The sequence below is a fragment of the Lithobates pipiens genome, unplaced genomic scaffold (genome assembly GCF_037356315.1).
Source record: "Lithobates pipiens isolate NorthernLeopardFrog02 unplaced genomic scaffold, aLitPip1_a1.2 Scaffold_16, whole genome shotgun sequence".
NCBI classification, from domain to species: Eukaryota; Metazoa; Chordata; class Amphibia; order Anura; family Ranidae; genus Lithobates; species Lithobates pipiens.
Window position 1 is genome coordinate 629,974,901 of NW_027507748.1, and position 25,197 is coordinate 630,000,097.

The window sequence follows — 25,197 nt, forward strand, 5'->3', positions numbered from 1 at the left end:
TAAGCATTAGGAATTTCGTAATTTAAAGCAGAGGTCCACCCTAAAGTGGACCTCCGCTCATCGGAACCCTCCCCCCCTCCGGCGCCACAATTGGCACCTTTCAGGGGGGAGGGGGGTGCAGATACCTGTACAGTACAGGTATTCTGCACCCACTTCCGGGATAGCTCTCTGCGGAAAGGGGCGTATATTACGCCCCTTTCCGCAAGTCCCGCCCCTTTCCGCAAGTGCCCCGCTGCCTGCTGGGAAAACACACAGATCCCAGAGGCAGCGGGGACCGTCCTTATTGCACAGCGCGGCTCGCGCATGCGCAGTAGGGAACCGGGAAATTAAGCCGAAAGGCTCCATTTCCTGATTCCCATACCCAAGATGGCGGCGGCAGCACCTGAGAAACGATCTACAGATCGGCTTCGGGTGCCGACATCGCGGGCTGGCTGGACAGGTAAGTGTCACTATTTTAAAAGTCAGCAGCTGCAGTATTTGTAGCTGCTGGCTTTTAAAAAAAAAAAAAAACGCAGAGTCCCGGCGGACTCCCGCTTTAAAATACTTGTTGCTATTTACAAATGCAATTTATTTCACAGTTCAACATTATGTTATTGCTGGCAAATACAGGGTACAATCTTCCTGAACAAATATTTTACCTCCATTTTTTTTTTTTTTTGGAATGTAACACTCATACTTTCTAAAAGAAAGGTGTGCATCTGTATTTTCCACAGGGACTGGGTTGTTCTAATAGGAGAACATGCCAGAACAAAAAAGATTGTACTACTCTACTTGTGTTTTTTATCTCTGTTAGCAATACAAAATGTACTAAACGCCCATTTAAAAAGACCTTAGATGACTGTCTGGAATGAATAATATCTTTCATCGTTGCTGAATTTACAGTAAAACAATTAGATAATATGGAAACAGGCCAGCTATGCAAAAATGGTTCAAAGCTAAAATTTATTTTAAATAAATAAGATTATGTTATAATACTTATGAATCCCTTTTATCCAAGATACTAACATAGATACAAGATGGGAATTCTTACTTGGGGATGTGAGGTTCTTAGGGATTTTACTTGTATTATGCATTTCTGAATTGCATTTCTATGTAACGATAGTTAAAGGGTAACTCCACTTTCATGGTGAAAAAACTAGAAAATAAAGAAAAAATAATATAGCATTTATAATTGCGACACTAACCCTATTGTGATTGAATGTTATTAAAAATTACCTTTCAATTTCAATCTGCAGCCACTGTAATTTTCTGAGAATGCATTGTGATATGGCTACTTGGAGTTGTTCTGTACACAGAATGTGTACTGACCACCCCCCAGAAAAATTATTTCATGCTTGTGTGATCGGCTCACCAATTTTCCCAGAAGTCTGCCTAAGATACAAGTCAGATTTCAGGCATCCTCTGCAACAAAAATTTCATTGGAGAGATACTTTCAATGGGAACATGTCTAAAGGGATGCACGCCCAGCGGATTTCCTCATTAATGCTCTGCAGCTGCACATCTGTCAGTTAATTATGAAACCACTCCCATTAGACCCACTCAGAACATAGGCACATAGAAACATAGAGGGATTTCTTTAGAATAACAAAAGGTAGGAAACTGCAACAAAGTTTGTTATAATCCTTGCAATGTACATAGATCACACAGAGGAGAGTGTTTTTTTCTCCACAAAAGTGGAGTCACGCTTTAACATTTTAAAATACCTTGCAGATGCTATCTGAACATAATGCTTCATTCATACATCAAACTAAAGGTAAAATTACCTTGGTTACTAATTGCAACAACTACATTTTTGTTCTCAAATTGATTTCCAATTCTTTAAAGAACAGACAGAATAGAGTAGAAAGTGAAAGAAAGGAGAGCAGGTTGTTCATATACTTTAGGTGCACAGCAAGTGAACGGGCTCAGGTAAGTAAATGGGGGGCTGGGTGGGCCTTCATTGCCAGGTGTTTTTTCACCTTAATGCAGAGGATGCATTAAGTTGAAAAAACAGGAATCTTTACAACTCCTTTAAGGCAAAAACCTTCTGGGTGCAGTCCCCAGCCTCCCTTGAACCCCATCTGAATCCAGCCATGTGCATGAGAGTAACAACTTTCTGGGGTATCTCTCTCCCCATTGGCTCACACAGAAGTGAGAGCCATTGGCTCCTGCTGCTGTCAATCACAGCCAGTAAGCTAATGAGGAGAGACGGGGGCCAAGCTGCATTCTGTGTGTAAATAGTCACACAGAGCATGGTTCGGAAGCAAGCCTGCTTGTGTGCCCCCGCAGCAAGAGGCTTGCTATTGGGGGTGCTCAGCAGGGGGGAGGAGTCAGGACTGCCAGCAGAGTACCCAAAAAACAGTGGATATGGGCTGCTCTGTGAAAAACTATTTCACCGAGCAGGTAAGTATAACTTTTTTTAATCTTTCCTTTAGAATCACTTTAACACATTTAGTGATTAATGCATACTCCCCTTAATGCTTAATCACATTTAATGCAAGCAATGCTATTCCCTGAATCTGACTTGCCTCTTCAGCCTCTTCTAGTTCCTTGTCTACCTTTTTCAGAAAGGGAAAAGGGGGAAGGGGAAGCACAACTAGGAAGTCAGTTGTACTGCAGTGCTAACAAGGAACATGATGTTAGGTAGAAAAAGCAGAGAGACAGAGAGATGAGCTACTCATTCTACTGCTTCTCATTACCATTCAGTCATAGGGAAGTGGTAGTGGGGTGCAAGGGCTCTTCACGCCATGAGGTGCAACCCCATTTCAATGGGTTGCCCTATGAACGTAGAATGCAAACAAAGCACAGGTACAATTGTTAAAATTGTGCCACACCAAACTGCATGGTACACATCTGCATTTGCTAGATGTGTGGGGGTGCCAAAATAATTAATAGCACAAGCACATCCCCAGAAGGCAGCACGATTCCTTGTAGTACAGGGAAGTGCACAATTTCACACATGGTTATACACCACACTTGGTGTGAACAAGACGTTATTGTTACTTAACAGAGAAAGACCAGGTGTATTACCCTGCCAGCCAGGGGATGTGCTGTGTGGTAGATGTGTAATTGTCAGGACTGGATATAGAGAAAAACAAACTCATGTGACAGATATCACAACTCCCAATGTATATATTCCATCTATGTTTTGTTTGACTAGAGTTTAGCTTTGATATAAAAAATTGCATTAATTTAATTAGATAATATAGATTTATTACATTAAGTTGTGTTTTACCCAAAAAAGATCAATGTTTTGTAAAATGAAATAGAAACATGTTATCCTGACAAATGACTTTATCTTGGATTAATGTAATCCACTTCAGAAAGGAATTAATTACACCAAACCTCGGCTAAGATCCAACCCAAGTTGCGGTGTAGACAGAAGGAAGAGGATCTAAAGCTGTACAGAACAGGAAAGGAACGCATTGCCTGCAGACACATATCTTGTGTGGTTAAATTCACATGGGAACATGCTTGGTACTAATTTGATGAAATGCTCGGGACTCATGGCATGTTCATAAAATTGTGTTGCAATATACACATCACCCAAGCACTGGGAAACCATTCCTTCCTGACCCAACGATAAATAAGTTTGTCTGATCCTTGCATAACACTGATAGTTAGTATATAAAATAACAGCAATTATTTTTATTTGATACCACATTTACAATAGGTTTTCTAAAAATATCTAATATCGTAGAAATCTCCCTCCCATTGCAATTTTATATATATATATATATATATATATATATATATATATATATATATATATATATATATATATATACATATATATATATATATATATATATATATATACATACATATATATATATATATATATATATATATATATATATATATATATATATATATATATATATATATATATATATATACATATATATATGTATATATATATATATATATATATATATATAATAATTAATTTCATCAATGCTTAACAGCCTACATGCCTCTACAAGCAGTGGGTTTCTCAGGATGGAGCTTTATCACAATGAACAGGTTACAACAGCTTCTACTATTATGCTCCGTTCACACTGATGCAACATAGGATCCAACTTGTTAGACCTCAAGTTGCATGACATGTGAAATTCAATGTTTCTCTATGAAAGCTGTCTTAACTGATACTACACAAGTCTGTCCGACTTTAAATAAGGTTCCTGCTTTATTTTGGTCCGACTTTGATATGACTTCAATGTCACAGAGTGTAAAAAGTCACATCAAAGTGGTATCAAAGCGGTATCAAAGTTAGATTCCAAAGTTGCACTGAAATTTGCGTGAATTTGGATTCGGGCTAGTGTTAACTGAGCCTTAATATAGCCTCAGAACTACTGTTTAAGGGAAAAGGAACAATTATCCATGGGTGTCCTGGTAGTGCTACACTGTATTAAGACATCATTCTGTTCTAGGCACACATAAATCATGATACCCTTGTGTATAAACTGTGTCCTTTTTGTTACATTGTTGATTATATAAACTCTAAAATAAGATTGTATATTTGGACACAAAATGTTGTAATATTAGCTTTACAGTTCATCAAACAAAAGAAAAGAAGGCTGTTGCTTAACTTACAGAATTATGTGACCCCTTCAATAAATCATGCATCCCCAAACTCAGAATTACTTTCCAATTTTTAATTTTAAATGTCCAATTGTAGCCAGAAAAGTGGAAAAGAATACAATAATTTGTAGTATGCCACCCCCTATAACCTTGCTGGCTCTGACCCACAAAAAGACTTGTGGAAAATACATCCTTGGCTACCCCTGCCAATCCTTATCAAGCTACATATCAAAGGGATGTTCAACCATAGGTTAGTGAAAATGGAAAACTCCTACCTGAAAGAAGTGTGCAAAGACCATATCTACTAATCATAAATATGCATCATTGAGCTTTGCAGAATGCTAACAATATTATGTAATACGCTCCAGGCTCTTGATTGTGTCATATTTATATATTCTTCATATGATATATAACAAAGATTCTTTATCTATAAAGTAGTGCTGGTAGTGGTCTAATGTATTAATGTTACAGATATTATAAATCACTTTATTTAAATAAAAGCATGGTTTGTACAGCATAACAAAATGAAGGTGAAAAAGCTAAAGGAAAAATCTACACTCCCACTAAAGAAATCCAGTCAACTTTAGCACTTTGGGAAACAGTCTTGGCAACAATTCAAGACTCATGTCTGGAAAAGCTCACATTTTCAGGGGATTCACAATGAGATCATGTTCGCATGCTTTAGCTTTCCATGAAATAAGTGGCAACATTATAGTTAATTTTTTTCTTCCTTCTCCCATTTTGCTTTTCATAAAGTGGACCCATAAAACAAGAACACTGCAACAGTCCAACCAAACATTCACCAGGGAAGATCTATCACATCTGTCTGAGTACAGATACAAGCTCACTCTCACCAAGACGCAGAAAGATGTGTCCTATGAAGCAAAACCATTTCATGAAACTAGAAGCACTGGGCTCCTAACTAAAGATCTAATTTAACAAACTAGCTTAGAAATCTTCCTGACTCAACTCTGGAACATAAAGAATGCAGGTACCTTATTTCTAGGTGAAAACACAGACAGTTTCTTTTTTCAGACACTTTAAAGAGGATCTAAACCTTCTATCCTTTACAGTCAAGGAAACTGCAATCTTAACCTGTGTTTGATCTGCAGTTGCCATAGGGCTGCACATGTGATCTGGTAAGACACCAGACATTTGCTTGCTTGACAGTTTGGTTGAGAACAAAGCAACCATAACAGCTGCCATTGATGATGTGCCCTGAATGTAATAGTTTTGATAACAATGTGCTTTGTTCCATTTTAATAAACAAGTTAGGAAAGTAGAATATTCATATTCCATATGCTTCTGGAGATGGCTTGTAGCAACTGCCTAGTTGGGAACTGGTATCAACATGAAGGTAAAGCATATATCCAGAGCACATATCCATTTGGGTCTTCAAAATAGCATCCAAGAATGTATTAAAGCGATCACATTACAGGAAAGAATTGTGACAATTCAAGGGCAATTAATGATGATGAATGATGCCTGGTAAAGGGTTCCTGCATGGCCCTGAAACATTGCAATTCTTTGCTACAATGTTAACCCTTTAATACATTTTTGGACACTATTTTGAACATACAAAGTTGGTGATTATATGCTTTACTTCTTGTTGCCTGCACTATAGCCAAAAGATGGCTACAGTGCGGGCCTAAATTGCCAGGATGGCATCCATGTACGTCCTCCATGCATGTGATGCCTGCGTGCCCCCTGTGGGACGTGTGTGGCATGCTCTGTGATCAGCGAGTCGATGAGAGTAAGTTGATCACAGATCGGAGTAAGGGATCCCGATGTAAACAGAAGCGGGTAATCTGCCTTTTTCCCTCATGCTGACAGCGTGAGAAGAAAAAAAAACAGATTACCATCTTGTGTAAATGGGACATCAGTCCCACACACACCAGACCCACTGCTGCTAAGCAGTGCCCACCAGTGCCAACTTCCAGTACCTATTAGTGCCACCTATTAGTGCATATCAGCACTGCTAAGCAGTGGCCACCAGTGCCACCTACCAATGCCCACCAGTGCCACCTATCAATACTCACCAGTGTCACCTATCATTGCCCATCAATGCTGCCAATCAGTCCCTATCAGTTCCTCATCACCTGTGCCACCTATCAGTACTGCCTATAAGTGTTACTTACCAGTGCCTATCAGTGCTCATCAGTGCCCATCAGTCCCATCTATCAGTACCACCTAGGAGTGCCACCTATCAGTGCCCTTCAGTGCCAACTATCAGTGCCCATCGGTGCCACCTATTAGTGCAGCCTCATCAGTGCCACCTCATCAGTACCACCTATCAGTGCCCATCAGTGCCGCCTTTTCAGTGCCTATCAGTTCAGCCTATTAGTGCAGTCTTTCAGTGCAGCCTATCAGTGCCCATCAGTGCAGCCTCCTCAGCGCACATCAACGAAGGAGAAAAATTACCTGTTTGCAAAATAAACGATGAAAACTGTTATTTTTTTCCAAAATGTTTTTTTTTTTGTTTGTTTACCAAAAAAAAAAAAAAAAAAACAGTAATGATTAAATACCACCAAAAGAAAGCTCTATTTGTGGGAAAAAAAGAGATTAAAATGTCATATGGGTACAGTGTAGCATGACCGTGCAATTGTTATTCAAAATACAACAGCTCTGAAAGTTGAAAATTTGCCCGGGCAGGAAGGGGGTTTAACCCCCCTGACGGTATTCCCGAGTCTGACTCGGGGTGGATTTTTTATACCAAAAGCGGTATCCCCGAGTCAGACTCGGGACAGCGTCGCTGGATCCAGGAGGAGGTTTCCTTACCTTCTCCTTCGAATCCAGCGATGTCTCCCCGCTGTACGAGCGAGCCGTGTCTCGCTCGATCTATCACATCGGCGATCTCCGTGCCCTGCGAGCGTTGCGACGCACGGGCACGGAGATCGGCGCCAAATTCAAAAAGTGAAATAAACAGTATACATACAGTATAATGTAATCTTACAGATTACATTGCTGTATGTAAATATTTCACATCCCCTTTGTCCCTAGTGCTCTGCCCAGTGTCCTGCATGCAGTTTTATATTGTAAAAACTGTTCTTTATGCCTGGAAACTGGAGATTGTCCATAGCAACCAAAACTGTCACTGTACATCAAAAATGATTTTAGACCAGCTAGAAAACAGCGATAATAAATTAGAATGACTCGCAGAATTGAGCGATAGCGATTTGTGGGGAGATCCGTCATCAAATACTGAAAAGTAATGACAGTGACAATTCTGCAACTCGGCAAATTTCAGTGTTTTTGATTAGATTACATTATTGAATAATTTTTATTATTGTTATATTATTATTTGGTACAATTATTTATAATTATTTATTATATTATAATTTATGATTTAATTTTTCAAACTTTATCATACCCGGGATGTCTGCTAGACTCTGGTTTGGACAGATTTAAGAGAGTTATTCCTAAGAATTGCAGGACTACAATATAAAACGCCAAATTTTCATGCAAAATAATGGTACCGCTTTTAGCACCTAAAATCCGAAATAATGGTACCGCCAGGGAGGTTAAAATTGTTTTCACTTTTTTGAAAGAGTTGAGTTAAAACCTCCCATTACAATAGTATTTGCTGCAAAACACTGCTTATATATCTTATTCTCCAAAAAATAAGTTTTAAATTATTTCAGATTTGCAGCTCTGAATACAGCCATACATTTGTTAAAGCATGCTTTTCTTATATCCCTGGGGTAAAATTGGGTATTTGAATCTCCATCTCAGTGTTAAGTTGATCCAGCAACATGCCTTTCGAGCCTGTGCAGGTATGTGGATGTTCTAGAGGCAAAGGTCAAAGTTCACCAATTCCCCAATAGGTGATTTGGCCCATAAAGCATATGAGGCTTTAGTCTGCATATAATTGATTGATTGAGTATGTATGTGCAAAGGTCAGAGCAGAGAATGTTAATTGGATGAATGGTCCTCAGAGCACATAAGGACATTTGCTGCTTCATATAGGTCATCTGCTGTTAGGTGAGTCAGTGTAAGAAGATGTCAACACATAGGCAATTGTTCACCTGCATGCCCCAGGATAGAAACAAAAGCATTTAACATCTTCATAATCATGTGTATGGCTGAATAAAAATAGCCAACTTAGGATATATCATGCAAAGTAATGTTTATTCTAGCATTTGGCACTATGTTATATTTTTATAAATAACAATAATTCTCTATTGAATCAGAATCTTTACACTTGCATCAGGACTCACATAACAAAGCAAATGACTCTTGTGACAAAATGACAGATGATGCCAACAATTACCTGTGATTTCATTCAGTCAAAACTAACTTCAATCAATTAAGTCTAAATAAATCCTGGTAAATGTATTTAAAGTATATGGCATTTTTCTAACACTTAAAGTAAACAGAATGTTAAAAAAGTATGCTTTTTCGATTCTTCAATAAACTTAATTTAGAAAGTTAAATGTGCTAACAATATGTAGATTTGTAAGTACAATTTGTATGGTTATGTGATTATAATAGCAAACAGATGGAAACTTCACTGTGAAGCAGCTCCAATCCCAATTTCTTAGTACAGTTCTCCTTTACCCCTGGGATATTTTACAAGAGGAACTCAAGTAGAATTGCAGACTCACAAATCTTCACAAAAGATATCACGTTTCAACGCAGTCTGCAATTCAAGATGCCTTTATAAAAGATAAATTAAAATGAATCTAAGCTCAAAAAAGACAAGAACTCTAGAAAAGGTATCTAAAAACACAAAATATAACCTATATTTAAAATATGATTAAATGCAGAAGACTTTAGAACTATAAGAAACACGTTTTTCCCTATTGCAGGGAGTGTGATTAATTCTCATAAGGAAGTAGAAGCTGTTGACTTAGCAAAGCTAATTTTTATTTTGCAATGTTCATGTTAAATTTGCTTAGTAAACAAACTAGAGCTGCACTTACTTTGAATACACAATCATGTTCAAGAGAAATTTAAAATTACTTTTTTTGCTTGCACATGACTAGATGAATGAAGTGTCCACAGTCTGATGCCGCGTACACATGGTCGGAATTCCGGCCAGAAAAAGACAGATGAGAGCTTTTCATCGGAAAATGCGACTGTGTGTATGCTCCATCGGAATTTAGCTGCCCGAATTTCCGCCAGCAAAAAATTATAGCATGTTCTCAATTTTCCCGACGGAAAAACTTTCTATCGGTAATTCCGATCGTGTGTATGCAATTCCGACACTCCAAAAAATCACGCATGCTCAGATTCAACTACGAGACAGAAGCTATTGGCTACTGGCCATTAAATTTCCTTTGTCTAGTTCCGTCGTATGTGTCGTACGTTTTGTACGTCACTGCAGCTTGAGTGGAATTCCGTCGGGAAAACCATCAGAGCTTCTTCCGACGAGAATTCCGACCGTGTGTACGCGGCATTAACTTATTTACTAAAATGTTAAAATTCACTGCAGTGAATTGTGACATTTATTTAACTGAAACCAATTCATTTTGGAGGCACTTATGTAAAATAGCAGAGCTACCAAGTGGCAAGTCTAGGTGTGGTTATTTTCATGGGGCTATGCTTATTGTGCAATAACTAGTGCTATTTTCATTTCTATAGTGCATAGTTACATTGTTAATCAGGTTGAAAAAAGATACAAGTCCATCTAGTTCAGCCATAAAAATAAATAAATAAAAATTAATATCATACAATCCCATATACACAATCATATACCCACAGTTGATCCAGAGGAAGGCAAAAAACCCCAACAAAACATGATCCAATTTGCTACAGCAGGGGAAAAAATTCCTTCCCGATCCCAGAGAGGCAATCGGATTTTCCCTGGATCAACTTTACCTCTAAATGTTAGTACCCAGTTATATTAAGTACATTTAGAAAAGAATACAGGCCTTTCTTAACCTCCCTGGCGGTATTCCCGAGTGTGGCTCGGGGTGAGATTTCAGTACCATAAGCGGTATTCCTGAGCCAGACTCGGGATCCCATCACAGGATCCATGTAGGGGTTTACTTACCTTGTCCCCTGGATCCAGCAATGTCTTCCCGCTGTGCTCAGCAAGCCACTGTGTCTCGCTCGATTTGTCACAGTGCGGAGCTCCGTTCCCTGCAAGCGTTGCGGCACACGACAGAGTTCGGCGGCAAATTAAAAAAGTAAAAAACACAGTATAGATACAGTATACTATAATCTTACAGATTACAATTCTGTATCAAATAATTACACATCCCTTTTGTCCCTAGTGGTTTGTCCAGTGTCCTGCACGCAGTTTTACATTATAAATACTATTCTTTATACCAGGAATCTGGAGATTGTCCATAGCAACCAAAAAGTGTCCGTTTACATCAAAAGGGCTTTTAGACCAGCTAGAAAACAGCGATAATAAATTAGAATCACTTGCAGAATTGAGCGATAGTAATTCGTGGGGAAATTCATCATCAAACACTAAAAGTAATGACAGCGACAATCCTGCACATTTCAGTGTTTTTGATCTGATTACATTATTGAATAATTTTTATTATTATTATATTATTATTTGTTATAATTATTTATAGATATATATATATATATATATATATATATATATATATATATATATATATATATATATTATAATTTCTGATTTCGTATTTCAAATTTTATCACACCTGGGATGTCTATTAGACTCTTCTTTGGACAGATTTAAGTGAATTATTTTTAAGAATTACAGGCCTACAGTATAAAATGCCAAATTTCCATGCAAAATAATGGTATCGCTTTCAGCACCTAAAATCTGAATTAATCATACTGCCAGGGAGATTAAAGCAATCTACTGAGCTGGCCAGAACCACCTCTGGAGGGTGCCTTTTCCACATTTTCACAGCTCTTACTGTGAAGAAACCTTTCCCTCTTTGGCGTTTCAACTCAGAGACCCCGGTTCTTGCCATGTTATGAGCGATCATGGGAGCCCGGCGGTCATCAAGACTGCAGGGCACCCGCATTGGCTCTGGGGGAGACCTGCGGGAGCGCCTTAGCATAACAGTGATTCACACAGCAGGGCCATGTTGCTGCAGTACAACTGCGACAGCTGGTCGGCAAGCAGTTAATTCTGCATAAAACATTTAACAGTGTAATTTAAGAGATCATTTACGAGGGCGAGTTTAGGGGTGGAATTAGGTGCGGCAGGGTAGGGGTTGGTTGGGGCAACTGGTGGTGAGTAACTCCTAAGACCTGACTAGTCGCTTGAAATTTCAGGACCTGAAATTTTGAGCCCTGAACTAGATTATCATATCAAACTAATATTTTGCTAGAGGTACTGTAATAATTTGCTACTGTAATTTGCAAATGATTATTGCTCTTTGCACAGCTTTATTGATGACTTACAATACAAATATGATTTTTGCAAAGAACTCAGTGGGGTTGCGAACTCATCTATTTAAATATTGACAAATGAACCAAATACCAGCTGTGTAGTTACTTCATTATCCAGATCATGGTACAGCTAGTGGCAGTTAGTCGCATTTAGCTGGGTTTAATCTTTAATGCTGAAGATTTTTTGCAGGTGATGCAAGCAGCTTCTTTATTTCTAATTAAGAGCTGAAGAAGCTGTTCGGATTGGATGCAAAACATCTTCAACATTACAGAGCAAGTTCAGTTGAAAGTGACTATTACTAGCTGAACTATATTTATTGTTCTAGTAAGGTAAAGATTGAAACGTATTTTCTACAGAATCTGTATAACCTAGATATGTCAATAAAGTAACAATTCAGCAACTAAAGAATTGAGCTGTGTGTTAATCAAGATGTACTTCCATTGGCAGTCTTATAGTGTAAGTATTGTTTTCAGCCAAGGAAGCTGACATCTGGGCCTCTGTTTAATATACAACTGCCATGATGCTGCACATGTGATCAGTTATGACAGTAGCCATTGGATGGCTTGACAGTCTGATTAAGAGCACAACCTATGGGAGGGTTACATTCCCTGGACATGCTGGAAATGTAACTTATTTGAAATGGTAAAATGGATGGGTTTACTTCCGCTTTAAATGATATAACCCTATGCATACATCAATAGAATCACAAAGTACTGGTCACACTAAATCCTCCTGTGACTGAAGGTATCAACATTCCTAAATGGAAACAGATAAGGGGATCTGCTCAACTTCTGGATTGCCTGAACTTCAAAAGAAGCTTCAAGGATGCCACCCACTGCCAAAATATTAGCATGAAATAAAAGGAATTGGTTTAATCAGAAGAATTGATTCACTAAGGCCGCGTACACACGCGCGGACTGTTCGCCCAACTTTGTCCGCTGAACAGTGTTTGGGCGGACAGTCCGCTCGTGTGTGGGCTTTCAGCGGACAGTTTCAGCGGACAGTTTGACGAACAAGGTTTTTCGGAAATTCCGTAAAACTGTCCGCTGAAACCTTGTTTGAGCGAACAGTCCGCCCGTGTGTAGGCTTGTTCGTCAAACTAAGTTCCGCGCATGCTCAGAAAGGATTTACACGCCGAAAGTTATAATGCAGTGTATAGGACGTCGTATTTTTCGTCCCGTCGTACGTGCCGTTCACGTCATCGCGCACGGTTTCAGCAAACTGTTCGTTCGTCGTGTGTGGGCATGTCCGTCCATGCTAATTTTGAGCGGACTGTTTGCCGAAACTGTTTGACGGACAAAGTTGGGCGAACAGTCCCCGCGTGTGTACGCGGCCTTAGGGCATATAAACTGTTTACTTTGCAAGAGGATTTTCTCCAGAGTGGAGGTCTGCCCACCCTTGCAAAAATGAAAAGCCAGCAGCTACACATATTGCAGCTGCTGGTTTTTAATAATAGGACCCTTACCTGTCCTGGAGTCTAGTGATGTTGGCACCGCAGTTGATGTTTCCATTAGCTGTCGGGTGCTGCCACCGCCATTGTGGGTAAGGGAACCCGGCAGTGTAGCCTTACGGCTTCACACAGGGAACCCTACTGCGCATGCGCAATGTTCTACTCCTCTTTCCTACTGGCCCGGCAACAGGGGGAGGAGGAGGGAGCCGAGCTGTGATGTCAATAGCCGCAGCTCCCAGAAGTGGGAACAGGATAACTCCCCCCCCCGAAGGGAAAATTCCCTTGCAAAGCGAACAGCCTATTTGTCTTTAGTAAATCAATCCCAAAGACTTGGATTGTGAGAAGATTAAGTAACTCACTACCACGGTAAAACTGCAAAGCATTGAGCAAGCCTGCACATGTAATAGCTATCCCATGTACATAAAAATGTACAAATTATATATGGAAAGAAGGTTTTCAAAAAATTGCTACATAGGAATATTTAACAACTAAATATTGTACTTTGTCTATAAGATAATAAAATATTGTTACTCTGAACTGAGGAATAAACATAAAAAAAAAGATAGACTTTGTTAGCTTTGTGAACCTGTAAAATGTCAAGAGTATACTCTTGCAAACATTAAAATATATGTCACTGACTTTATTTGAACCTTTTGAAGGTTTGATGTCTCTGTAAACTTCTCTGTAGCTGTAAAAACAAGGCTAGAGAAAGCTGATGTATCCTAATCCCCATTCAACATAACTGACATGACCCCAAAGGTCAAAGGAAATCCAGCAAATCACTGATCCCCTGAGAGTCTCTATTACCATGGATGTCATATGTACCTTCATGACCTCTGTCAAGCTTGAAAGGAAGTTCCTAAAGATGTACAAGTGTATAAAACCAAAAACAGTCATTCTTTTGACATTCATAAGGCATGTTTTTGTATATTAGCCTAAAAACTGGAATACAATCTATTAATTAAACTTTGTTTTCTTCTGTTTATAATAAAGTAAAACATATAATCTCATTTATATCTGCAAGACGATGTAGAGAAGGTAACGATTGATTAGCAAAACAATTGATAGAAAAACAGTTTACACTCTTGCTCCCCAAAGATGAAAGACTAATTGTCAGATCAGGCCACTAGTGTATAATCTTAAAGAAGAACTAAAATCTACTATCCTTTTCAGCCAAGCGAGCTACCATCGTAGCCTCTGATCTGCAACTTCCATGGTGTTGCACATGTGATCAGCTATGACACCAGCTATTTGAGGGTTTGACAGTTTGGTTGGGAGCACGAGTACATTTGACAGTTAGATTTCCTAGCATACCTGGAAGGTAACTGTTTTTTTGAAACCATTAAATCAATGGGTTTCATTCCGCAAAATGCATCGTATTAGCAATTTCAAAAAACAGTTACCTTCCTGGCATGCTGGGAATGCAAACTGTCACATTTGCTTGTGCTCTCAAGCAAACTGTCAAACCATCAAATAGCTGATGTCATAACTGATCACATGTGCAGCAAAATGGCAGTTGGAGATCAAACAGATGCTAAGATGGCAGCTTCCTTGGCTGAAATTGATAGGAGGGTTTAGTTCCGCTCGAATACATTAAAAAAGGAACTTGGCTAAAGGGCTGGAATCTGATCCAGTTTGTAAGCCCAGACCACAAATATTTCTTCATTATTGATAAAACCCAATATATAGGCACAAATCTTGCATTGTATAACAAAGGTGCTGCTGGGACAAGGTCATCCAGTGCCCAGGGCAAAGATACCAAACTGCCCCCCCCCCCATTATCCTATTAAATGCAAGCTTAGGGGATCCTACCCACAGCAGTCACCTGCTTGCCAATAGGAGTCTTTTTTTAAGAGTGGAGTCATCCAGGAATTGAGGCTGTGCATGGTGGGAGATCCCTGTGGCAGAGAGGAGATAAAGAGCACAGCATGCTGGCTCCCCCATTCCTGCAGTATACAACTATGCCCAGGGCAGCCATCCCTCCTGCCCACCCCTTGTCACAGCTCTGAGAAAACTTATACTCATGAGAGCATTTTCTAACAAATAAAAAAATCATGGTAATTCCTCCTTTGCCATAGGAAAGGGTAAGGAGAAGAGCGGGGCTAAGTTCCTACAAGAGTGCAGCACTACTTGCTACCACCGCTTTTCGTTTTAAACTTCTCATAATAATGAAAAGGCCAACTTTCAGATTGGATCTTTTATTTCATCTTTAGGTCTATCTTATAAAATTATATAAAATGCTCCCCCATTTTAAATTATATAATTAATCTATGGGTGTCAGTCATATTTTACAGCTGCTGGACTATAAACATGTTGGGTAAGTGATTAGTAAACCTTCCTTGCAGCTCTGGGCCTCCTAAGTTCAAATCCCACCTGGGGCATATCAGTAATGAATTTGTTCTGGTAAGTATCCTCCCAAAATGTACCCACTGAGTGTAGTAGGGACATTTGACTGTGATTTCATTCAGGGGTCAGGGACAGGTATGATTGGATTTAGGTAATCTGTAAAATGCAATCAAATATTCCAATGGCATATGAAAACTAGAAATAAATAGTAGTTAGCTGATCGGCTTCTTAAAGTAAAACACAAAATATTGGGATCTCTCTGAAATTATATCACTTCAGCAGGAATTTAAAAAATCAATCGGAGGTAAACCACATAGAAGAACCACAGGGTTTATTGAATGGAACCATTGAATTAACATTAACCACAGTGATAACAATGGTGTTTGAAGTAATAAAATAAAACTGACAGTGAGCACAAGTGTTAGCCAATGTGCACCAGCTCATTTGATACATTTTTACCTTTATATAATTGAGAGGGAGAGCCGCAGCATTGATTGGTTTGCAACACAGGCTGGATTAAAGGACAAGCCGTGTCTGTGTATCTTAGTGCTTCAGATATGATGGCGTGCTGACACAGCAAGATGGCTACTCAAACATCCTCCCACAGACCAGCTCAAAGCTTGGGTGGTCGTTTGTTTTCTATGTTTATACTACAGTCCACATGATAGTACCATCAGATGAGAGATTACCCTAACTTTAAATGCAATGATGGACATTTAACAATCATCTGTAATTGTGTATTTGCTTTAACAACAGTCTGTTTTACTTTGAAAAGCTCTTTGAAAAATTGAATATTGACCCTTTTAAGCTGTAGCATAGAGCTCAAAATTAGTGTTGTAAATTAATAAATTGTAAGATTATTAAGATTATATATAGTTCCAAACTGCCCTGAATCACAGACAAGGAGGAATTTACTAAAACTGGATCACACAGAATCTGGTGCAGTTAAGCATAGTAACCAATCAGCTTCTACAGTAGGTGCCGCCAATATTGTGTTTCCAGCGAGATGAGATCACACTGGAAATCACTGCTGCGAGCTGTGCTTCTCGCGATCGCCAACCCCACGAGATTCCACGCATCCATGGGAATGTATTGGGGGCGGCTCGCGGGAGGAGCGGCGACGGGGCTCGCGGGTGTCAATTTTGCCGCTAACAGTGGCGAGAATGACACAATATTGGCGGCACCCACTGTAACTTCAGCATGTTTAATTAAGTTTTGCCAATAAAACCTGGAAGCCGATTGGTTACTATGCATAGCTGTACCAGATTCTCTGTGCACCAGTTTTAGTAACTCTCCCCCATAGTGTCTGGTTTTGGAGGTTTCTCTGTAGATTCTCTTTATGGTTTCTCTGTACAATGATTCTAAATATTCGTTATTTCCTTCTTTTTGTATATATATAGGTGAATGCAGAGGCTGCTCTTGTATTCCATAGCCAATAATAGCCTGTAATAGTGAGAAATATAACAATAAACAAAATAAAAAGATGACTCAGGTGTTGCAGTCTATCACTAATCATAGCAAAATAAGACATTTTTGAGGGGCGCAGGGGTTTCTATGCTTATTTAAAGCGTTAGTTCACCTTTTCAGAAAAAAAGAAAATGTGCACCAATGCCATACACCCTTCGCCAGTCCCCGCTGTACTTACCTCCAGGGATGCTGAATTGTCAGTGTCCACAAAGCTGGTCCAGTGGTCCATAATTTAAAACTCCCATTCTTCTCCCTCTTCTCTGTACACAGCTTCTGGGATAGACCAGAGCAACTTTGATTTGTCAGCACCTGCACAGTGAACAGTTCTTGTCTGTCCTGGAAGTGCTGCACAGAGAAGAGGAAGAAGAGTGGAGATTTCTAATCCCCAGATAATTGGACCAGCTGTGTGGGCACTGACAGCTCAACATCTCCAAAGGTAAGTAAAGAGTGGGCACTGGGGGATTGGAAGGATGTACAATGTTTGTTCACCTTTTATTTTTTTCTGCAAAGGTGAACAAACACTTTAAATGACCAGACAAAAATAATTTTCTTATTAGTTCATGGCCTTTACTAAGCTAACAACCCCCCCCCCCCTTAAAAAAAAAGTAAAAATAAAAACAAGTCCCTTCAAACTGGTACCAGAAAGTAAACATACAAAAATGGACACCAAGCTATGAGGTGATAGAGTCCATAAAAAATGTATAAGCTCGCATTTTGACCATAAAAAAAATCCAACACATTTCAGGCGCAACAACTCCCTTCATCAAGGCTACAAAGCTAAGATAAAACATGAATTTGTACATATGGACATAAAAAATATTTTTTGTAATTTTTTCTTGTTTTGTAGCCCCGATGAAGAGTGTTATGGCTTTGAAACATGTTGGCTGCTTTTTATGCTTGAATCGTGAGCTATTACCTATTCTGGACTCTTTCACCTCTTTGGTTCCCATGTGTGTTTGTTTACATCTGACTTTTGAATTAAAGTTGTTTGCATCCCTATCACTGTAAAATAGTTCCCCCAACCCCTGTAAATGAAACCTTTAATGGCCAATTGGTCTGTTAAAGGAAGTGGAAAATGAATGGGTCTACTGGCAGGATCAAAACAGGTGTTACAGGTGGAACCCAGAAAAACAAACAAAAAATGTGTTTATGAAATTGATAAACTGTATGACACTTTTACTTTGCCCATAGCATCAATTTAACTAAACAGCAGCTTGTTGTGGACATTCTGCAGCTTTCAGCTAAATTATACAGACTCAGCAGCAATGCGTCCCTCAAATTTCATTCAAATGTTAGCTGACTTGTAGTACAATTATAATAATTTAACAACCTTATGTGCAGTGCTGACATCTTATTGGAATTGCAATTTTAGCAGCAAAGTGGAATTTTATTAGTAAAATGTCTTTTAGGAAAGTGTCCCTGAACTTTTATTCAAAGTTGACTAGAATCAATTAATTTAACAGCATTATATATATTTTTATACTTTGGAGAGTTAAATGTAAACACGACAGCCTAAAAAATGTTTAGATTTTTTACTTGTTCAAGATTTTGGAAGAAAAAATAAATATTACTTGAAATGCTTATAAAAAGGCTTCCAAATAAGAAAGAAGACAACATGATCTCTATTTAAAGCAGTAACACATGCTAAAAGTAATTTAATAAATGTAATTGAATCTATCACTAAAAATATATAATATAAATCATACGTATCTTAGAAAGTAATTCAAAGAGTAACGTTATTAGTGAGCCTCAATGAGTATAGTATAAGATCTCCCCCTAGTGGTTTAAACTCATAAAAATAACATACAGCAGTCAATGTTCAACATTAAACAGTCACAAGAAAATGAGTGCAATAAAAAAATGCCATATACAGTATTAGCATAGCTCCCAGGTGTCCCTGATTTCGAGGGACTGTCCCTGATTTGGAACAAAGTCCCTCTTTCTTCTTAATTTGTCACTCATTTTGGTCTGATCTATATATAGTTGTGTATAAAATGCACTTTTTATCTTTCAAAAAGTATTTCCCAGTGCTAAACCTTTCATCCAATTTCTAAATTACGGCATTTGTAAATTTCAAAAGTCAATATAAAGGAAGAATAGTGGTAAAGAAAAAGCACTTGTGGATTTAACTTATCATTTTTTTTTGTATAACTCTCTTTTAAGTATTCGTGGCAGGGGGTGTGTCCTATGCCTACATACTTTTGCTAATAGGTGTCCCTCGTTCCCATCTCAAAAAGTTGGGAGGTATGTATTAGTGTGGATGTATACAGAGAATCAGAAATCACACAAGACCTGATTGCATCAGGCTGCATTCAGTCCAGCCCATTCTAGACACGCAGCAACTCCCATGCCTTGCCTTTGGATCTTATTGAACCCCACGAGCTGTGTTCACAGACTGCATACACTTGCCCTTGGCTGTTTTGCAGAGCACAGTGAAAAATATCTGTATAGGACATATTCTTACATAGATCCTTTCCACTGTGCTTTGCAAAACCATCAAGGGTAAGTGGATACCATAAAAGTGGTTCTCATACCTTCACTGAACCCTCAAAATAGCGGATACCTGCACACTTGATCTGATAGAGGCAGTATCCCATATATTCTTCAGCAATCTGCTTTCTGGGAAGCAGCTGATTTAACTCAATACAGCAGCTAAAGGTACAATGTCCACATGCAAAGTGTACTATTGGCATAGCATAAACTCACTACAGGAACACTGCAACATGTATGTAGACATAGCACTCAATACTGCCTTAATAAATAAACCCTTATGTGCTAAAACAGTCCTGCAACTTACAACCATTTTTACATTCAAGTAAAAGCAAAAAGGAACCAAAAATGTTCTTTGAACACAGAAATGTTTCTGTTGGATGCATTAAACACATGCAAATTGGTGTGAACAAATATGAATAGGTCCCAAATCACCTTTGTTTACAAACTGAGGAAAGTATGGAAATTTAACAATTCCTTGGAAGGGAACACGTAGATCAGAAGTGTTATCATTCCATGGACACGCCTTAATCTATAGTTCTTTTCAGTTCTACAGGACACTCAATCTATTTAATCCACATACTTTACTATATTGGGTTACTTACAAAAGGGAACAGTAAACTAACTTAACCTTAATGGTAGATTCTACATTTGCCTCCTTTAGTAAATTATACCTCAAACCCATGCACTTAAGATTCTTTATTAGTTTCAGTTGAAGACCTTCCAATCAGAGCCATTTGCCTTAAAGCAAATTTACAGTCACCTTTAAAGTACAGTAAGCCTAAACAACCAATTACTGTAGTCTGATCAGCTTAAAAAGTATTTCTTATTTCTTGGTTGGAATAAGTTTCTGCATTTTTTTGGATGATTGTTGCTTTTTGCATTACCTTAAAGAGAACCTGTCGCTGACTTCGCATATTGCAACAAAGTCCACCTTGTAAAACAAGAAAATACATACTTTCCAAAGGGTGGTATTCTAAAACTTTGCTGCATCACTACAGGTATCCAACATTTCTGGGAGTGTCAAATACCTGACCCCCCACCACGTGCTGTGGTTGCTTTTGATGATCCCTATGTCTCTACCATATGCAGCAGTGATATAGGGGCCATGAGGAGGAATAACATCACACAGTGGCAAAGACTTGCAATGCAGCAAAGTTTTAAGACACCTCCAGTATCCCAAGTATGTATCTTCTTTTACAGGGTGGTTTAAGTTGCAGTATGCGGGGTTAGAGATGAGGTCTCTTTAAGGAAGAATTCCATATTAGTCTAATTCTTGCCCAAGGCATAGAGTGGTTTCCAGAGGTATGTAGATAAAATGTATTAAGGTGTCAATTATATTTAATGAATTTACATCCATCACTTGCATGGTAAACTTCAGTGCAAGTCTCAGCTACATTTGTAAAGCTTTGCATAGGATTTCTTAAACCTAGAGTATCCCTATTGAGTATATTTGACTTTGTTATCATTTTTTTTAGATGCATAAACATCTAACTACAATAATTACGACTATTAGAATAATTAAAACTTAACAGCTTGACTAGTGATGAAGTCACAGATAAAATTGGGTTCAACTATGGACATTTGGAAAAGTATTCAGGCTCTTTTCAAAAATGCAAATAATAAAACTAAGATGAGAATAATATTTGGATATTATAGATTTTAAAGTCTGCCAGACATATTTTTCTTGGCTTTAAAGATGAAATTTAAGCATTAACATCAATCTTTGGATCACTAACTTTCTTGCCATTGCATGTTAGCAATATGCTAAAAACAGAGTATACTTATGAATTAAAATCATAAAAAATAAACAAAAGTATCTAAGGGGTATCCAGACATTCTTTGGGTATATGTAAAAATCCCATCTAGTTATTGGCCTGGCTGGAACTGAACTTAGAACCCCAGTGCTACAGCATTGCCAGCAACTGTATCCCTACTCTAGGCTACCCTAGACAAGTCTAAAGTGTTTCTCTATACTGCTTTGTGTGGGGTATCTGCATTACCTACATTAGAAGTAACAGCAAACACTTAGGGTGTGAATGCAGAATTCCACCTTACATTTGCAATGTTCTCTATGGGACGTGCATAAGCATAAATATCACTGCATACACGTATACTGCTCTGGAGTAGTCAGAATATTGTGCTATACTGAAGAGTCACCTGAATGAGTTCCTTGAATGTATGAGAAGAGAAAAGGGAACTGTTGTTCACTGTATCCTGGTACCAACTATCTTTTTGTGTTTTAGATGTAATGCTAGCCTTGACTTTCATAATTCATATGCCCAAAAAAAGAAGGTAGATTTAATGCCTGATAGCACAATTGAGGATTTTCACCTCCCACACAGATGACTGGAAGATGATGTGCACAGTATGAAAATGGCACTCACTTCTGTGTTCCCTATTCTTCAGACTACCAGCTCTAAGCCTTGGACTGATTTACTTTGTGGTTGACATATATTTTGCCCTTATTTCTAAGTACCTGACACATGCAAGTCTTTGCAGAAAAATCCTGAAACCAATCCATATACAGTAGTCCAATGCAGGTATTGGAAATGGATCAAACCAGGGATAACATCCATGTGATCTAGAACTATTCTTCAATGCAGTACTACTGTAATATTTCATGAATTCATAATGCACATATTCAGCATCCTCAATGTTCATCCTGTTGATTAAGTATTCTAGCCTGCCTAAGCAAACAATAACTAACTACAATATGAGCTGAAACCACAATGGTCATCGTTCCCACTAGCTATTCCACAGCTACCACTGCTGTTGTGTCAGGCTTCCAGCCAGGGACATGTTTTCCACAATCACTATTTTAAAAGTTTTCATGTCTGTTGGGCTGTTTAAAGAATCAAGAACAGTACAAGGCTTATACATCTAAATCCCATACAGAAAATAATTTGAAACACATTTCATTTTCCACAGGAAACCATTATTCAATGTGTCATTTATTCTAGGCTGCTTAGAAAGAACTTAAGTGACCCCAGACATTGTTATGTTTTAGTCTTGTAGGATCACTTCTGTATTGTACATTAAATACAATATTACCATGTCATGCTCTTGTTACTTTATGCCCCACAGTATAGAAGAGCCATTCTCAACCAAGTTTCCGTGGAACCCTAGGGTTCCTCCAGAGGTTACTAGGAGCTCCTTCAGCTGTGGCTAATTTTCCTCTCATTTATGGTGTCTGCATAGCTCTGAGCCAATGCCACTTGGAGGAGCCGGTGGCATAACACCAATTACATTTTTAGATGTCTGGAAAGGGTCATTCTTATCACCACTGTAAAAAAGGGCCTTCTTCTCACTGACACCAATGTAAGTGGCATTGTTCCCACTAACCGATAACAAATAGTTTTAATAGGGGTTCCCCAAGATCTTAAAATTGTTTTAAGGGTTCCCCTGGGATAAAAAGGTTGAGAAAGTCTGCTATAGAAAATGATCAGTAGGGATCGTGATTCTATAGAAACTGGGACTCCAGTTGTTGGTGTGTCATCATTCTAAAGCTTGCAATTCCCAAAGAAATACATTGCAAATCTGATGTGGTAAGTAGATTTGAAGCATATTCTGTGTCTTACTTGGATACCTTTAGACCCAACAGCAGACCTAGTACCTATAGTATCAAAAGTTCCCCAAAACTTACGCTTTTTTGCCACAGATTGCCCCTTGGTGCCAATTCTTGCAGGTACTGAAGTACTTTTTTTTGGTTCCCATAACTTGCTGTAGCGCACAGACATTTGGGCTAAACAAGGGACAAATTAGGAAAATGTAAAACATTATTTTTTTATTTTTTAAACTTTTCATTCATTTATTAACATTACAATTTTATGTTCTTGCTGTAATGGCATCTATATTACGTTTAAAAACAAATACTTTGTAAAAATCCCTATCCACTATTCAGTTACAGGGCTTCAATTAGCAAACAAAGGCAGCTTTATGACTGCTGAACTTTCCAGTGGTCACCAGGTGCCCTGGAACGTGTTAGTTGTGTTTTATAGCATTTTACAGGGGGCTCCCTTCCATCACCAGTGAGGCAGTAAACCACACCAAACTCATTTTCCTTGTAAAATTGCCATGTGCTCTGGAAAAGGGAAACTTGCTTCTTTGTTCACAGAGCAGCCAGTGTACTGAAAAGCAATCAGTGGCTGCAAAAACCCACCTTCAGCATCTTCAAAATCAAACACAGCTAAGCAAACAATGGATTAAGTATCCTAAATGATTGTAAACTTGCAAATCACTGTTAGTCGATAACATTTTATTGCATATATGAGTGATACTGACTTAACATTTTTGAAATAATTGTGTTTTACATTTTAAAGACTAATTTTTTACATGGGGAATGCATATGCATTATTTTGTTTTTACTATCTAATGAACAAAATCAATCTCGGAATAGTTAAAAAAAAAAAAAAAAAAAAAAAAAAAAAAATATATATATATATATATATATATATATATATATATATATATATATATATATATCAAATATATGTGCAATGTGTTGAGGCTGCTGTAGAAGTATGCAGCTGCTGGATCTTTTGTGATAACTAATCTGCCTAAATACTGCAGGAAAAACTTTTACAACTGAAGAAAACTACAACCTTGTTATATTGCTATATGCAGTAACTGTACAATGGAATGTCACAAGAATATGCATTGCACAAAACATGTTGGATTTTTATAAATAAAAAAATTAAAAATCACTCACAATAAAAAAAATACAATGATAATAGTAATAAAGGCTAAAGGAATACTGCTGAAAAAAAAAACATTTTAAGAAAGGATAATAATTATTAAAAATAAATAAGCAAAAAATCAATGACCCTCTGTATGCATGATATAATTGATAAATATAACAGAAAATCTACTTTTTACACTAAAACTAAAAAAAATTAAATGCTTACCCCTGTTTTTTAGCCCTTATGCGACTGTGTGACAAAATCTTATCATAATAACCATTACCCTCTGCATGGTCAAATGCAGAAAGTAGGAAGATGGCAAAGAGGGATAAGAATATAACCTTCATCGTATTAGTCCCCCCAAATGCTCCGTGTAAATGAAAAGGAGAACTGCCAAATGATATAGAGCTGAAGGCAGATTATATACAGCCTGGAATTCTGTGGGAGGAACCAATGTTTCAACCTGAGCCTAATGTACCACCCTTCACAAAGAGATCAGCAACTGCTGAAATCAGTTACGAAGTTGTGCTACTTCTAGCCAAGTGCAACTTTTTTTTTTTCCTTTCCAGGAAATAAATATTCCTCTGGTAAAAATGTGAGTAATACAGATCTGAATCATTTTCCTTGCAAATAACTGGTACATATTTGGTATGTTTTCAGGTTATTCACTTTTTAATTGTGTCCTGCAAGTAGGAATAATAAAATGGAAAGATTAAAAAAATTATATCTAATGAAAAAGAAAATGTAAATGTAAAAAAATAAATAAAAAATAAATACTCTATACAACCCAGTCTGATTATAGCTGTGATTTTCTTACCACAGGGTGCAAGATGCAAACATTTAATACCCCATATCACATCACTTTTCTTCTG

At 38.0% G+C, this 25,197-nt stretch overlaps 1 protein-coding gene across 12 annotated transcripts in view; it reads right to left on the minus strand.

Moving 5' to 3' along the window:
* POSTN (periostin) overlaps nucleotides 1–24,729 on the minus strand; it is a 78,488-nt gene extending 53,759 nt beyond the window's left edge. For 9 of the 12 annotated variants that reach the window (XM_077484177.1, XM_077484169.1, XM_077484178.1 and 6 more), the window contains exons 1-2: nucleotides 24,551–24,728; nucleotides 23,290–23,388 (exon numbers count right to left, since the gene is read on the minus strand). In XM_077484177.1, the coding sequence (XP_077340303.1) occupies nucleotides 23,290–23,388; nucleotides 24,551–24,672 (221 nt within the window). In that variant the 5' untranslated portion in view covers nucleotides 24,673–24,728. Of the gene's footprint in view, nucleotides 1–23,289; nucleotides 23,389–24,550 lie in introns of all 12 variants that reach the window. The other 3 variants (XM_077484170.1, XM_077484172.1, XM_077484168.1) reach the window with 1 other exon arrangement.
* Between the last annotated feature and the right edge of the window lie 468 nt (nucleotides 24,730–25,197).